This window comes from Coenobita brevimanus, chromosome 97 (genome assembly GCF_032717465.1).
Source record: "Coenobita brevimanus isolate Jiangsu-jjx chromosome 97, ASM3271746v2, whole genome shotgun sequence".
Lineage (NCBI taxonomy): Eukaryota > Metazoa > Arthropoda > Malacostraca > Decapoda > Coenobitidae > Coenobita > Coenobita brevimanus.
This window is the reverse complement of record NC_137050.1, coordinates 17,444,086-17,461,778: the sequence shown is the minus strand read 5'-3', so window position 1 is coordinate 17,461,778 and position 17,693 is coordinate 17,444,086. Positions and strand designations below refer to the sequence as shown.

At 40.8% G+C, this 17,693-nt stretch overlaps 1 protein-coding gene across 1 annotated transcript in view; it reads left to right on the top strand.

Annotated features, from left to right (window-relative positions):
- The window catches only part of LOC145413616 (uncharacterized), a 569,601-nt gene that overhangs the window by 235,796 nt on the left and 316,112 nt on the right, over nucleotides 1–17,693 (top strand). Inside the window, exon 14 of the mRNA XM_080283270.1 lies at nucleotides 12,515–12,696. Within this exon, the coding sequence (XP_080139396.1) occupies nucleotides 12,515–12,696 (182 nt within the window). The remainder of the gene's footprint in view (nucleotides 1–12,514; nucleotides 12,697–17,693) is intronic.

Genomic DNA, 17,693 nt, shown 5'->3' with positions numbered 1-17,693 from the left:
ATGCGGCCATCATGGATTTGGAGAAAGTATATGACAGAGTGGATAGACAGAGAATGTGAAAAGTATTAAGAAAATATGGAGTAAATGGGAAGCTGTTGAATGTTGTGAAGAGAATGTATGAGGGTGCCAAGGCTGCAGTGCATGTGAATGGTGAACTGTGTGAATTTTTCTATCTGAATGTTGGATGGAAACAGGTATGTGTCATGTCTCCATGGTTGTTGACTGGGTATATGGATGGGGTTATGAAAGAGATACAAAGTAGGGTAGATGATACAGTATTGTTTAGTGAAAACGATGGGGACTTGGAGTGCTTGGTGAATGAATTTAGGAGTGTGTTTAAGAAGCAGAATCTGAAAGTGAATGTTGGGAAGTGTAGAGTTATGATCTGCAGGAGAAATGAAGTCATTGAATGTACAGTGAGGTTAGTTGATGAGGAAATGGAAAATGTGAGTGCATTTAAGTACTTGGGTAGTGTGATGAGTAAGGATGAAAGTTTGGAGGATAAAGTGCTTGAAAAGGCACAGCAGGGAAGAAAGGTTGCTTGTTCCTTGAAAGTGATATGAAATAGGGAAGTGTGCATAGAAGTAAAAAAGTTGCTGATATATGATATTGTGATACTGTCATAAAGACTTTGTAGTTACTTGTAGAGAAGTATATTTTAGACTTGTGGTCGAGCGGCTTTTATATCTTGTAGTAGTTTCCCCACCAGATGTCATGTAGTGACGGGAGAGGTAAAGAATAGTATGGGACTATTTTTATTTGTCTTGGAAATATTAAACAGGTATAATAGTATAAGTCCTGGGTAGCTACCTCCCTGTCTCGCTATCTCTCTCTCTCTCTCTCTGTTCTAAGGCTAATCTCCGTCTCGACCTCTCTCTAGGGTCGCTTGTCTCCTTCTAAACTCTCTTTCCTAAAATCTGGTGTAGTAGGGTGTGTGTGTCACGTATGTTCCTCATGGCAACAGAACTTTCTCACGAGAGGACTGCTGACAGCTAACTGCATCATCTCCTTACTGGCCGCTGTCGTCAGCTTTCCTCCGTGTAAGCGTTTAGCGCTGCTCGCTTCTCGCAAACACAACACCTTCTCATCATTTGACTTCCTGCTTCTATCTGTCTCTCTATCTATCTATTTATCTATCTATCTATTATGTAGTCCTATATTTGCTCGGCCGCGCGAAAATGGCGTACCATCGACATTTAATAGTTATAATATATTAATACATACTACATACACATTATAATGAACTTATAAGCTAATTAAGTGAAATACATAATATTGTAAAGTAACATAATTGTATGAATATTGTATACATATATTATTCATAGTAAATAGTGATTATTCAGTAATATTACATTTTAAATAAGTTGAATACATATTGGAATAAATGCATTAAAGTAAATTATTTAACTGTAATACAGTATGTACTTGGGTTAAGTGAAATGCATACATGCAAGAATAAAGATAGTTTAAAATTAAGATTATTGTAAGAGTTATTAATATTTCATTTAAAGATAATGGTACTGGTCTGCCATATATGGGTCATTCTTCTTTGTGTTATTATTATTATTATTATTATTTTTTTTTTTTTTTTTATATATAATTAATACTATATACAAAATATATACACTTCATTCAGGGTGGTTAACTGTGATGTTAACTCTCCCCCCACTAAACAATGACTCCAAATTAGCAATTCTTGCATGCATTCTGTGCATGGCCAACAGCAATACTGCAACCACAATGCAGATAATTATAAAGACAGAAGGTGCTTGGCTATACACATAATATGGGTTGAACATACTCAAACTCAAATCTTCCCAGGGCTTCATTGTTTCATTGATCAGCTGCATAGTTTCAAACTTAGGTGAAGTTAGCTTAATACTTGTGCTCATGTTTAAGTTCATATCAGGCAGTGGGTGGAAATGTTTGTGTGTATGGTTGATAATGGCGTAGTGATTGATGGTGGAAAAAGTAGACATGGATGGTGTAAATACCGCACAGTAGTCTGGTGCTATGTATAATCCTGAGGCTGATGTATGAGATGGTGGTATATCTGGACAGACTATGTAAACTGACGTGTTATGAGGGAAATAAAAAAACTGCGAGTGTCCAATGCGTTGATGGTGTACAAGTTTATCTGGAGCAAAAGTGAAGTTGCAATGATGATGAATATTGTTATTGCTGATGATAGCCATTTCACAAGGGACCGTATCAGTAGGCTGAAACGTGAAAATGTACGCAGGACAAAGATGAACAGCATGTAAGGATGTGCGGCACTTTCGCTCAATCGTTGACTCACTTGCGAAAGTGACAGTGTCTCGTCTCTTGGAGACCATGATGAGTTCGGTGTCTGTGTTGATGTTGATGATGACTAAAGTGTTGTTGTTTCTATAGGGGAAGGGGTGTATTTGGTATACTGTGAACAGGTCTTCCGTGATGAATGGTACATGAACTATCACTGATGTTGGTGTTAGTGTTGCTTCCAAGTACGGGTAATATTGCATAAATTCCCTACTGCGGAACAATGGCTTCAATTTATGTTTATGTATGCCTTGACTAACTATCTGACGTAGCTCATGAACTGGGAGTAAGTCATTTGTGATCTTGCCATCACCAGCATTCGAAATTCCTTGCATAAGTGCCCTGAAATGATCTCTAGTGTTCTCTAATTGTAGTAGAATCGTGTCAATATGTTCTGTGATGATGGAGAAGTGCTGGAAAAGGGTAACGTTACCCTCCAAGTCATTTATTTTATCTATACTCTCGAGAGCTACGTTTTCTGCTTGTTTCAGATTTTTCACAATTGTTTTCATTGCCGAGTTCTGTCCTGTGATGAATTTATCTTGGTATGTTAGTACCTGAGCTATCTTATTAAATTTTTTGTTTATTTCTTTAAGGTCATCCTCTGTAGCCAATCCAAAGATGTTCCCAAGAATTGCGCCGCCCAGATCGAACAAACCGCGCTTTTGGCGAGTACGTGTGATGTTGTTCCTGTCGCTCAGCACCTCTGTTCCATAAGATGGGAGATCTTGGATCATGACGAGCATAGTTGACTTCGCCTGTTCTAGTTTCCATTTCGCTAACTTCACCATTTCATCCACTTCCTTGGTGATATGTGATTGTGAAACATAATTCCCTATCTTGAAGTCCAGAGTTCGCATCGGCGTCGCAAGTCTTTCTATATAAGTAGGTAAGTCATACAAGTAATCTAGACTTATTTCAGTACTCATGACGTCCTTGACGATTGTAGTCGTGGCCGTTGGAGCTATGAGGCATCCTTGTCGTACTATATGCTTGGGGTCTAGGTGCGCATATACCCTTACTATGTATAGGAGAATCCATAGCATAAGTCCCTTCATCGTAACCTACCGAAAAAAAAATCTATTAATTTCCTATAAAGCTGTGGTTGATGATAGTGATGATGTGCGTTACGGTTGGCTGTTATTTCATTTATAGAAGGAGTTTAAATCGATATTTAATTCTCGTAAATGATGTACTGTAGATTTCATTGGAATAGTTGCACCTATGTTCGATTGTTTGGTATATGACCTTAATTTCTTTTTGTAATCATTGTTGTGTTCTTGCTTGGTTTCTTGAGGTACGTTCACCTGTTCGGTTGTATCCGAGGCTGAATAATTATGTGATAATTCCCTTGAAACTCGTTTTAAATGGTCAATATGAACTTGTTTTTCCTCGCCACTTGAAAGTGACTTAATTAAAACTTTGTTTGCCTTTATGTTAATTACTCTGTATGGGCCCTCAAATTTAGGGGATAATTTATTGTCTCTCGTATGAATGACACCGTAAACAATGTCTCCTAAGCTGATAGGTGAATCTTTTGCCTTTTTGTTAAATGCCTCCGTCATTTCTTCCTTGGACATCGTTAATTGTTTTTGCACTCTTTTGTGAATGTCCTGGAATTCACGTAAACGGAGTTTAGAGTAATCATCGTAATTGTATATAGGCATGCTGTCACCTTCTAGGAGCTCATATGGTAATTTTTTATCTGTGCCATATATAATGAAATGTGGTGTGTCACCAATGGATTTATTTATAGACCCATTAATGGAGGCCTCTACTCTGGGAATCCAATCATCCCAGATTGCATAATTTTCACTGAGAATGTGTCGTAGCACATCTAATACCTTTTTATTTTGTCTCTCTACCAACCCATTCGATGCTGGGTGATAGGCCAAAACGTTAACCTTTTTGATGTTGTATTGTTTACATATTTCTTGTAAGATCTCAGAATTAAATTCTCCTCCATTATCGCTTATTAGTACCTTAGGGGTAGTAAAGCGACATATTACATTATCTGTTATTGCCTTTGCTACTGTCTCTGCTGTCTTATCTTTAATTGGAGCTAAAATGACATAACGGGAAAAATGATCCGTTGCTACGAATAAGTATAGGTTATTATTGTATGATAATGGCATCTTGAGTAAATCAACAGCGACAACGTCCCATGGTTGATGTGGTACTGGGTAATTACCCATCGGTGCAGGTGTGATTGGGTATCCTTTGTGTTTCGCACATGATTCGCATCTGTCTATATGATTGTGTATATCTCTTCGTAATGAAGGCCAGTAATATAATAGCTGGGCTTGGTTGAATGTCTTATCCTTTCCAGGGTGTCCTGCATGTGGGCTGTCGTGTATCATTCGTAATACTTGGGGTATCATGTCATTAGGTACTACCAACTGGTTAGTATTTCTTTGGCGTTTTGGTTGTTTAGAGTTAATTTTGTATAATGTATTATTGACCATTGTGAATTGTTCAAGTGGGACATGCAGTTTGGGTAATTGTATGTCATCTCCACTTTCTAACTTGTATATTACTTTTGACCATACTGGGTCAAGTCTTTGTGCCTTTGCGATATCCTCGTGGTTTGGGATATTTCCTTTGAGATCTAACGCCGCGACCTGAATTGTGTTCGGGTTCCTAGATAATGCGTCAGCTACTATATTCATTTTACCTTGTATATAATGTATTTGTACATTGTAGTTTTCAACTGTACATTTCCATCTTGCTCTCCTCCCAGAAAGGAGTTTTTCTTTAAACATACCCACCAGTGGTTTATGGTCGGTGAATAAGTGGATTTCGTAACCATATACCAAATCTCGAAACTTTTGTAATGCAAAAATCACTGCAAGTGCCTCTAAGTCTGTAGTGCTATAATTTTTCTCCGCACCTCTTGTCTGTCTGCTGGCAAATGCAATTGGTTGATTCTTTCCTCTTTTATCTTCCTGCATCAGTACAGCCCCTAATCCTTTAACTGATGCGTCTGTACAAATAAGAAATGATTTCGTGTAATCTGGATATGCTAAACAAGGTGCATTCGTTAGTTTAATTTTTAGATTGTTAAATGCCCTTTTTTGTTCTTCTTCCCATTGGAATACAGCATCTTTTTGAGTAGTTGGAATAGAGGGAAGGCTATATGAGAGAACTGTGGTACGAAGGACCTATAGTACCCAGCCAGACCTAAAAATTGTCTAACTTCGTCAGTCGTAGTGGGTTCAGGAAAATCTCTCACTGCCTGTATTTTGTCATCAGTGGTGTGAATACCATCAGAGCTTAATTTGTGGCCTAAGAAATTTATTTCCTTAAAGCAAAATTTGCATTTAGAAAGTTTAATTTTTAATCCAGCATCACTAAGCTTTTGTAAGAGTAAGTCTAATTTCCTGAGATGATCCTTAATATTCTTCGTTGCGATAATAATATCGTCAAGATAAACAAATATTCCTTGTCCTAAAATTCCGGACAATACGTAATTCATAAGACGCTGGAACGTACCGGGGCTGTCCTCAGTCCCATTGGCATTCTTGTATATTGATAATGGCCTCTGTTTGTTGAAAAGGCAGTGTATTTACGTGACTCCTGAGATACCGGAATCTGATAGTATCCGTTTAGGAGATCGATGGTCGAGAATATATTATTCTCAGGACCAATATTCTGTAGAACATCACTTAGCAATGGCATGGGAAATCTGTCAGGGATTGTGTGATTATTTAGTTTACGGTAATCTACTACCGCACGCATTTCTCCATTTCTCTTGGGCACAAAGAAAAGGGGAGCGTTCCACGGAGAAACTGAAGGCTCAATAATTCCAAGCTTTAACATTTCATCGACATACTGATTTGCAAGTGTACGTTGGGAGTGTGGTATGCGATAAGCTGGTACGAAAATTGGTGGTGTTTCTGGGTGCACATTAATCATGTGATTAATCAAGTTAGTACACCCTAATTGTTCTCCGGGCAAGGCTACGGTGTCCCTGTGTGTTTCCAGCAGGGTTAACAAATCATTTTCTTCGTCAAATTCACCTGAGTGAATTAAATTCTCTTTTATTCTTTCTCTATCCGTAGATTTTATCTCACTTGTTACTCCACCAATATTTATTTCCTTCACAGGGGCTAAACATTTTTCAATATTAACTATGCAAGTTCCCTTCTTCAACTGAACTTCCCCATTCATGTGATTAATAATGAATATCTGAGTTAGCCCTTCGTCGTTCGTATGACATAATGCGTTTTCTACTGACAATCCCTTTACTTTACATAATTCTTCTAAGACAAGAACAGTACTATTCCGTAATTTGCTCTTTATGGTAACCTTCATGTATGAATTAGGTGGTATAACCAAATCATTAGTGAGATGGGCTGGAAAAATTGATAAATCAGTACTGTTATCTGAGTCACTAATTCTGGAGGATGGGGTTGCTGGTGTAAGTGGATCTATACACTCATCTGTTTGTGTATGTTTGTTAAAGCCTTTAATATTACCAATTCTTTTTGGCTCTCTTCTACCAATCGGTGAGGGCTCTGAAAGTATTTCCTCTATAAATTCATTATCAAAGTCTATTCCATTCATTTGTGGGAGTATAGTTATGTTCTCAGTTCTCATGGATCTTAAGCCCAGTAACATATGAGCTTTAATTGCTAAGTTTTCAACGATATAGAACAATGCAGAGAATGGTCTTGTAGTTTCTGTGAAACTGAGATTTAATCTTATCATACCTTTTACTGTAATCTCTTGACCATCTACTGTGTTTAATTCTAAATCAGCTTCATCCAGAAAAGTTACTTTCTTTTTATTTTTAAGAATTCTATTTAGTTCTTCATGTGTTATTAAGTTCACTGGAGAGCCTGTATCTAAAAATAAGGAAACGTTTTGATCCTCACATACAGCTGGTATCAAGATACACTCATTTCCCAACATGCCTCCTATGTGAAGTTTAACCTTGTTCTTCTTTACGTTTGTTCGTTTTTTGTCATGACTTGGTCTTCCCCCGATTTGAACATAGACACAATTTTTTCTACTGTTTTGCAATCACTAGTCCAGTGCCCTTGGTATCTATGATGCCTACAGTAAGGACCAAACCCTTGTGTCTTTTGATTATCCTCTTTTGCCTTGATAAAGCATTCATACCTTGTGTGTCCTGGTTTTGCACAGTAATGACACAGAATGGACCTATCCCTTGACTGTGACCTACGAGGTGATTTCCCATAAAAAGTGTTGTTTATAGCGCGAGACCTGCTCGGGCTGCGCGAAACTTATGAAACTGCCTGTAGGAAGGCGTGTGGGAACGAGGTCTAGGCGTCTTTGTTTGTTTGGGCTGCCTCATTTCAGGTCGCGATCGATTTTGTTCTCTGTTTGGGGTCGGTGTTGATGTTTTCACAGCTGATACTGTCTCAGGTACCCTGATTCTACCAGAATGTGCATGTGTGTCGACCACACCTGCTTTACTGCACTGCATCTCTACCTCGTTCATTAAGTCTAGTAAGCACATTCCCGGGGTGTACGCAATTGTTTTGGCGATCTTCAGGGTTCTATCAGGTAATTTACACAAGGCAGCTACATAACCAATGATGTCCACGACGAGGTCTGGGGACATCTTTCCATCATCTGTTATCCACTTAGAATTCTCCAGAGTAGCTAATAGGGTTCTCTTGATTGTGGAGACATCAGCAGTTATTTCACTGAGCACATGGTTTGTAGTGTGCTCCCTTACAAGATCTACAATTTTATGTAATTCTGGAATTATACCTGGCAAGAAGTTCATACCTCCAGAAAATTTCTTCAGAAATTCAGTTTTAAATTCATCATATGTCCTAGCACGATGTAGCTTATCGGAGCGCAATAAATTGCTTGCTGGACATCTTTCCTGGCTTATGCAAGATGAAAAAATAGCAATTTTCTCTTGTTCATCTAGTATGTGGCGCTTGATGAACATTTGTTCGCACTGACTGATTAATGAAATGACATCAATGCGATCCTTGTCTGTGCCAGAGAATTTTGGGGCAGTCTTATCCTCGTGATACACAAAAACGTGAGGTGTGGTTTTTAGATCAGCAGTATTTGTTTCTTGATTCATATTTAATGATTGCCCTGTTAATTCAACTTGTACGAGTTTATCGTTATGTGAGGGAATGGTAGAATATGTATGACCGGACCGGTGAACCCTGTTAAGTATATTGGCATACGTATTTAAGGCAGCTGCGAAGTCGATACTCTCAACGTCTGAAGGGGTTTCCCACTCATCATCCGAAACTCCCGTATTTGTTTCCTTATCTATAACGTGTGGTGTGGGTTGTACAATGGGTGGGCTGTCTCTTAATTGTGAGTCTGATGTTGTGGCAATTTGTGTGTCATCTGGTATTAACGTGGGTGGTTGCGAAAATATTCCTGTCATTAAGATATGATGTTATGAAATACGCCTCTTGTTTATTTATGTCCTAGCAAACTAGATGATTAAATAAGTTGAATATAGCTAATTTTAGCACTGAGAAGAAATGAGCAAGTATAATTTTACCCACTTGATACAGATCGTAGAGGTGTGTCGATACAAAAGTCGATCTCGGAAGAAAATACAGGTTTGATTGAAGATCTCTTGATAATTCTAGTGGTGTGTTGATGGACGATATTACTCAGGAAACTCCATGGCCTGGTATTTGTAGTGGTTAACGGCTGTCCCAGGCAAACCTCAACATAGAACGTCGAATTTCCAACTTAACTGTGAAAATAAGTGAATATGAGTAGGAGCTATGTGAATAATGAGTAATGAGTAGTGGGTGAGAAGTGCCTGGTGTCAGTCACACGTTGCTTGGCATGGCAGACTCGCGTTGTGATGTCATCTCAGCACATGGTGACGTCGGCTTCCCACACTGGTAGCTGTGGTGAGTGAATGAGTAGCGATGAGTAACTTGAGTGAAGATGAGTTGTGAGTCGTGTCTCACTCTTCGTTTGTTTGTTCCCTTTATTCTATGTGGAAGTTTTCTCTGTCCTTTTCTCTAGTGATTTATTCGTTGTGGGATGAAGACTGCCGCTACTTGTAGGTGCGTGTAGAAGATTATACAGACGACGTAGAGTTGTTAATTGTAGTTGATTGTAGATGGCTGTAGTTGATTGTAGATGGCTGTAGACTTTGTAGAACTGAAGCTAACCTTGTAGTCTCGGTTGCTTTTGTAGAAATTTGCTTTTAATTCGGAGACGATGTCCGCAGATTTGCTGGTTTGTCGTTAAGCTTCTTGCAAGGCGTCGAGTGATCTCTTGACCTCTGCATCAGCGTAATGATCTGGGAGACGGAGGGGGCAGGAGCTGATATTGTTGGTTGTTGTCAATCTTGATATTTTGTAGGAATTTAATGTTGATTCGTAGACGAGGTTCGTATACGTTCGCTGCTACCAAATGTCATAAAGACTTTGTAGTTACTTGTAGAGAAGTATATTTTAGACTTGTGGTCGAGCGGCTTTTATATCTTGTAGTAGTTTCCCCACCAGATGTCATGTAGTGACGGGAGAGGTAAAGAATAGTATGGGACTATTTTTATTTGTCTTGGAAATATTAAACAGGTATAATAGTATAAGTCCTGGGTAGCTACCTCCCTGTCTCGCTATCTCTCTCTCTCTCTCTCTGTTCTAAGGCTAATCTCCGTCTCGACCTCTCTCTAGGGTCGCTTGTCTCCTTCTAAACTCTCTTTCCTAAAATCTGGTGTCATAAAGACTTTGTAGTTACTTGTAGAGAAGTATATTTTAGACTTGTGGTCGAGCGGCTTTTATATCTTGTAGTAGTTTCCCCACCAGATGTCATGTAGTGACGGGAGAGGTAAAGAATAGTATGGGACTATTTTTATTTGTCTTGGAAATATTAAACAGGTATAATAGTATAAGTCCTGGGTAGCTACCTCCCTGTCTCGCTATCTCTCTCTCTCTCTCTCTGTTCTAAGGCTAATCTCCGTCTCGACCTCTCTCTAGGGTCGCTTGTCTCCTTCTAAACTCTCTTTCCTAAAATCTGGTGTAGTAGGGTGTGTGTGTCACGTATGTTCCTCATGGCAACAGAACTTTCTCACGAGAGGACTGCTGACAGCTAACTGCATCATCTCCTTACTGGCCGCTGTCGTCAGCTTTCCTCCGTGTAAGCGTTTAGCGCTGCTCGCTTCTCGCAAACACAACACCTTCTCATCATTTGACTTCCTGCTTCTATCTGTCTCTCTATCTATCTATTTATCTATCTATCTATTATGTAGTCCTATAATACCAACTTTGACATACGAAAGTGAAGCTTGTACCTTGTTGGAGGGACACAAATCAAGAGTGAAAGCAGTGGAAATGAGTTATTTGAGAGGAACATGTGGAGTTACATGGAGAGGCAGACTGACAAATGAGCAAATGAAGGAGCATTGTGGTGTGGATGTGGGTATGATAGAAAGCTTTAGGAAAAATACTCTAGGGTGGTTGGGCCATGTGGAGAGAATGGAGAGCAAGAAACTAACAAGGAGAGTGTATAAGAGTGAGGTGGAGGGGGAGGAGAGGGAGGGGAAGACTGACAATGGAATGGAGGAATGGAGTGGAAAGGTATATGAGAGCAGGGGATGTGAGCTGGGAGATGGAAAGGTATATGAGAGCAGGGAGTGTGAGCTGGGGGGAAGGGCAGTGAAATGGCAGGGGACAGGGTGACATGGATGTGATTTGTTTGTGGCCATTGTACTACTGTTTCTCCCCCATTCTTCAGCATTTCACCTTACAGTCCATCAATTCTTGGGGATTCCCCCATTTTAGGAAGGCAGTGTGAAAGAAGAAGCCAGAGACATGGGCAGACAAAACCTGGATTCTGCACTATGACAATGCACCTACTTACATGTCACTCCTTATGCGTGACTTTTGGATGAAGCACAAAATTACTATCGTCTCCTAGTCACCCTGCTCTCTGGATTTGGCCCCTGCCAACTTTCTTTTGTTCCCAAAGTTGAAATCCACCCTGAATGGTTGCCAATTTTAGATGATAGAAGAGATAGAGGAAAATTTGCTATGAGAACTGAGCACCATCCTTGAAAATGCATATCAGGACGTGTTCCAGAACTGTAAAAAAACGTTGGGAACATTTTGTGAACAATGGAGGGGAGAATTTTGAAGGAGACGAAGTCTGATCAAGTTGTAAGTAAAGCAATAAATTTGTTTTTGATTCTTTTTCTTTTTGGACAGATCTCATATGTTATGTAGTGATGTCAGGGGTGTACTGTGCATTTCTCCATCAGACCCACATTCATTTGTTTTTCTTGTATAAACTTATTTACACACTGAAAATCAGCAGTTACGTGGTTGTTGTAATGTGAGTTAGCCAGTGAGTAGGTGTATATTGTGGTGAAGAGGGTAGTAGCTGGGCAGGTCTGAGAGAGACTTATATGGGAAGGGAAACACTTTCTTTTTATCTTGCTGTAGGCAGAGAATGGGCATTTTAGCATTTAACAATGGTGTTTGCCAGCATTTCGGTAACCAGAGGTAGTTTAGAGTGTGATATTGTGAGCTGAAGGGTGAAAAAGAAATCTGGGCATGTCATTTGGGTGGAATTAATTATTTTCCAAAGCTCTGTTATTCATACTACCCCAAAAAATTGGTGCACAGTGGGTGTTAGGGATGAAATTCATGTATTGTATGAGACTAGACTGCATTGTTGTTAGGCTGTGGCAGTGTTGAACCCCATGAATCTTGGCTGTGTCCTTTTAAGTGTAGTCCTGCTGCTACCAGATGATTTTAATCAGTTTTTATTTGGTTTAAGAAGGCTGCTCGTACTGAAAGGATTTATTAAGACAATATATAACCCATCCATATTTTAAAGTCTTTCCTAATCTGAATGTAATTGTCAGTAGGTTGCAAGAATAAAATGGAAAAGATATCCCTAGGCTCATTGAGTTTGTCATCTTTCTGTGATGATTTACCATCCCATACCACTTAGACACATCTCGTCCATTTTGTTAGACCACTAACTAACATTTTGTTTGATTTTTTATTATACCGTCCTGTACATTTTTATTGCAGTCAGTAATTTTTGAAAGTTTAATAGCAGTGTGTCAATCAATACTTGAAGCTTTGCCCACCTGACTAAGTGTGGGTAGTTGACATTTGTGATGATCGGGAAATAATACAATCACAGGTAGCTAAACACAGCTCAGTGAAAAAATAACTAAAATTACATATGTTAGTCTAATGGCTGGTATTGGAATATGAATATTACATTTCAGGTAATCAAAGCCACCAAGTATCGTAACTGGAAGACATGTGTTATTGACATCACTTACCCTGTGTCAGACGGGATAGAGGGATTGGTTCCTGCATTGGATCGCATTGCTACAGAAGCATGCCAGGCTGCCAAGAACGGCTACCAACTGTTGGTTCTTTCAGATAGGAAAGCTGGGCAAGACAGGTAATGAATGTTTTACAAAGTATAATTGTTTTCTTTATACATTAATTTTGTATGTATTTACCTAGTTCTAGTATACAGGATTTTTGCTTAGCTTGTGTTGTCCTGTTTCTTTATTTACAGTCTCCTTTTGAGCACATGTATGTTCTTGACTCATACCACCTCCTCTTCAAGTCTGTTCTAAATATCCATAGTTTTATTTAGAAAAGTAAACTTTTTTTATTTTTCAGCATCTATCCTTCCTTGACTGCAGCAATAACTATGTCCTATTGTGCTTCAGTCATTTTTCACAAATAGATTTTATTTTATCCATTTTTTCCGGTCTTGTAGCTTCATTTTGCTTAATAATCAAATCTCCGCTTCTCACGTGGGGTTGCAAACTTCAGCTTTTCCAATGTTTCCTCATAAGACAACTCCTTCAAGGCTGATGTCATCCTTGTGGCCATTTTTCTTTTTTTCATTTTTTCTTTTTCTAATGCCGCTTTAAAGGTGGTGACCATATAATAGTACAGCGAGCTCTCATGTAACACTCGATTATTATCCTCGGAAGATCCCCCTTTATGAGATTTTCACCTTATAGGGCCATATGTTTATATGTTAAGGGGTTTCATGGTACCAAAGCCAGCCCCAAGTTCACCTTGTGGGTCAGTTTTTCAGGATATTTCCCAGGACATTTACTTACCTAATAATGACTTCATTAAATACAAACACTGGAGAATTCCTCACCTTGAATTGAAGAGGTTGTGGGCCTCCTGGGAGGAGGAGTGGGGTTCTGAGGCAGGGCAGGACTCCTACTGGTCCCCAGCACGGTCCTCTTGCTGCGCCGGCTCCATGGAGTCCTCATCTGAGGAAGAAGATAAATCCTGTACATCCACAATCCTCTGTTGCAACTCTTCTGCCTCCTGCACAAACCCCTCAAAGTCAAGGGAACCCACAGACATAGCATCTCCCTCTGGCTCTTGCTGCTCTGGCATCTGTCGAGGACGAAAGTATTGGGTGAGTAGAATCTGGTGACGCTGTCATATTTTCTCTTGCCTTAGGTCTTCATACGGTCGCAGTGCATGCAACACAGTGTCCAGCATATCAGCCGTCTGAACCTCATCCTCTTCATAAATCATGATGGTTTCCTTGAGCGCCTCTGCACCAGCCAAGATGTTATTTATACAACCCATGGTCCTAACTGGCGCCGTGGTTCATGCCTCAGCCTGATCCCCCTGCTCCTCTGCCTCACGGTGTTCTCTGTTGAGTTGTTCAATGTGTTCCATTGCATCCTCTGGCATCGTGTTGTCCTCTACAACCTTGACCAAATCCTCCTCTTGCACCACCTCACAGCCTGGCACGGCTTTGCACACTCATACCGTTTCCTGCCGCACAGCCTGTAGTGACTGCACCTCACCACCTCTAGTGGCACACACAACTCAGGTGCGAGCTTTCTCCAGGCATGATTTATTGTTGCCACAGACACCCAATCCCACGCTTTAAGAATGTTCATGACGACATTCCTCATATTGTACTTTTTCCAAAAAGCGGCCACAGTTAAAGGGTGACACTGAAGGATCAGGCTGAGGCACGTGAGAAGAACAGGACAACGGTTCAGCTGGGTCAGGCTGAGGCAAACCAGAAAGAGCTGGCTGGGGTTATGCTGGGTCATCTAAAACCTCCTCAATAGACGGTTACAAATCCTAATCACCATCAAGCACTTCCTCCTGTAGGAGATGTTCCTCTTCACAATTGTCTGTGGCCTCTCTTAGATATTCAGACATGATCGTCTCATAATGGTACTTCAAAGAAGCTGTCACTTCATGGTCTAGAGGTTGTAGGAGGTTGTTGGAGATTTCAGTGTTCACCACCACCTTTGGCTCTCCTCTCCTTTCACGGATCCACCTGGCGAACAAGCCTACATCTTTTCTATCCTTAATGACCTAGAGCAGCTTGTACACCACCCTACCCGTATCCCTGACCGCCTTGGAGAGAGCTCCAACATACTTGACCTCTTCCTCACAACTAATCCTTCTGCTTACTCTGTTAATCTTTTCTCTCCGTTGGGCTCCTCCGATCACAACCTTATTACCTTAACCTGTCCTATCACTCCGGTACGGCCTGTGGACCCTCCAGGGAAATGTCGTCTGTGGCATTTTGGAGCTGCAGACTGGGAGGCCCTCAGGCAGTACTTCTTTGATTTTCCCTGGAATGATTATTGCTTCCATGGCCATGAGCCATCTGAGTGTGCCTTGCGCATTACGGAGGTTATTCTCTCGGGCATGGAAGCATACATTCCTTTCTCATAACCTTTGACTAATGCAAGAAAGCCTTGGTTTAATCACGCTTGTTCTAATGCTGTCCGCAACAAGGAGAAGGCCTACAAAAGGTACCGGAGCCAACCCACCCCTGAATCACATCATCTTTACGTTTCTGCCCGGAATCGTGCTAAGTCTGTTCTTCGCTCTACTAAAAATAATTTCATCCATACTAAATGCTCTCAACTCTCCAACTCGAATTCTTCCCGCTCCTTCTGGCACCTTGCCAAAAATCTTTCTAACAACTTTACCTCATCATCCTTCCCTCCTCTTTTCTACTCTGATGGTTCTGTAGCTATTTCTTCTAATGATAAAGCAGATTTCTTCGCACAGACTTTCTCCTCCAATTCCACCTTAGACGATTCCGGTGTTGTTCCTCCATCACTTCCCCCCTCTGACTTCCTCATGGCTGACATTAAAATTTCTTCAGTTGATGTATTTTCTGCCATCTCTGGCCTCAGTACTAACAAGGCATATGGGCCTGATGGGGTCCCTCCTGTTGTTCTCAAGAACTGTGCGTCTGTGCTTACACCCTGCCTAGGCAAACTCTTTCGCCTTTGTTTGTCAACTTGTACCTTTCCTTCTTGCTGGAAGTTTGCTCTCATTCAGCCAGTCCCAAAGAAGGGTGACCACTCCCAACCCTCCAACTATCGTCCAATTGCTTTAACGTCCTGTATTTCAAAAGTTTTCGAGTCTATTCTTAATAGAAAAATTTTAAGGCATCTTTCCTATCACAACCTTCTTTCCGATCGTCAGTATGGGTTCCATCAGGGACGCTCCACTGGCGATCTTCTCACCTACCTTTCAGACTCCTGGTCATCCTCCTTTCGGAACTTTGGCAAAAGCTTTGCCATTGCACTTGACATCTCAAAGGCTTTCGATCGAGTCTGGCATAAATCTTTAATTTCCAAACTGCCCTCCTACGGTTTCTATCCTTCTATCTGTGCCTTCATCGCTAGCTTCCTTTCTGGTCGTTCTATAGCCGCTGTTGTAGACGGCCACCGTTCTTCTCCTAGATCTATCAACAGTGGTGTTCCTCAGGGCTCTGTCCTATCACCAACTCTCTTCCTTTTATTCATCAATGATCTTCTAAGCTGTACATCTAACCCTATCCACTCATACGCTGATGACTCCACCCTTCACCTTTCCATTCGGTTCCCGCAACGCCCATCTCAACAGTTACTTCAAGAAACAAGGGATGAGGCTATGGCACACCTAATGTCTGACTTGGCTCGTATCTCTGACTGGGGTAAAAATAATATGGTTGTCTTTAATGCATCTAAGACTCAGTTCTTACACCTATCAACCCGACATAATCTTCCACAGGTATACCCATTAATGTTTAATAATATTCAGCTTAATCCTGCATCATCCTTGAACATGCTTGGGGTTTCATTTACTCGGGACTAATCTTGGAAAGATCATATTACATCTCTTGTAAAATCTGCTTCCAAGAGATTGGGTGTGCTAAGCCGTCTCCGCTCTTTCTTTACCCCTGCACAATTGTTGACTCTATACAGGGGTTTTATCCGCCCCTGTGTTGAGTACAACTCTCATGTGTGGGGAGGCTCCCCACATACAGCTATTCTCAATAGGGTGGAGTCAAAGGCTTTTCGTCTCATTAACTCTCCTCGTCTTACTGACTCCCTTCAACCTCTGTCTCTTCGCCGCACTGTTGCATCTTTATCTCTTTTCTATCGCTACTTTAATGGTCATTGCTCCTCTGAACTGTCTGCTTGCATTCCTCCACCTCTACGACGGGCGCGTAGCACCCGTCTGGCAGCAAACTCTCATCCCTTTTCTGTCCAACTCTCTAATGCAAGAGTTAACCGTTACTCCCAGTCTTTCATTTATGCAACAGGTCAGCTCTGGAACTGTCTCCCTCTATCTGTATTTCCTGCTGCCTATGATCTCCAGTCTTTCAAGCGCAGTGTGTCCAGGCATCTCCAAATGATCGGATCTTGAATTTGGCTCTCTGTTGTGTTTTGTTTTTCTCTTGGAGGGAACTGTTACTGCGGGCTCATGGCCTTTGGTTCCTTCTTCCTCGCATAAAAAAAAAAAAAAAAAAAAAAATCATGTTAGCTGGCAAAAACACTACCTTAACACTTTAATGCAAACCCTCCAAGTAGACTGGGTGCCCTGGTGCATTGTCAACAGGATTTTAAATGGTATGCCCAACTTCTCACACCCCCTCTTTGCATCAAGAATAAAATATTTCTTGTACCACCTATTCAGTATACCCCTAGTCATCCACTCTGTATTTGATTTCTCCCAGTATACCCCAGACTCATTCACGTGTTTTAACTGTTTAAAGCACCTAGTTTTTTTTTTAATTTACAATTAATGGCCTCATCTTATATCCTGCAACATTGCAAGACAAAAGTAAAGTGATGCTTACCGTATTAACTTTTCTACTCGTGCCTTGCCTGTGCTCTTTCAAGATATGGATAGTCCTTGGCATCCTCTTGTATTGGAGACCCATCTCATCTGTGTTATAAATTTGCTCAACAGTGTAACCCCCTTCGCTGATAATTCCGTTGAGGACATCCATGAATGTCTCTGCAGCTTCGGCATCTGCTGATGCCCGTTCTCCTGTCACTTGTACTCTTTTCAAATCCTTCCTTTTCCAAAACTTGGCAGACCAACCACTATGCCTTAAGTCTGCCTGGGAGTTGGGACAGCTTATGGCAAGCTACAACATAC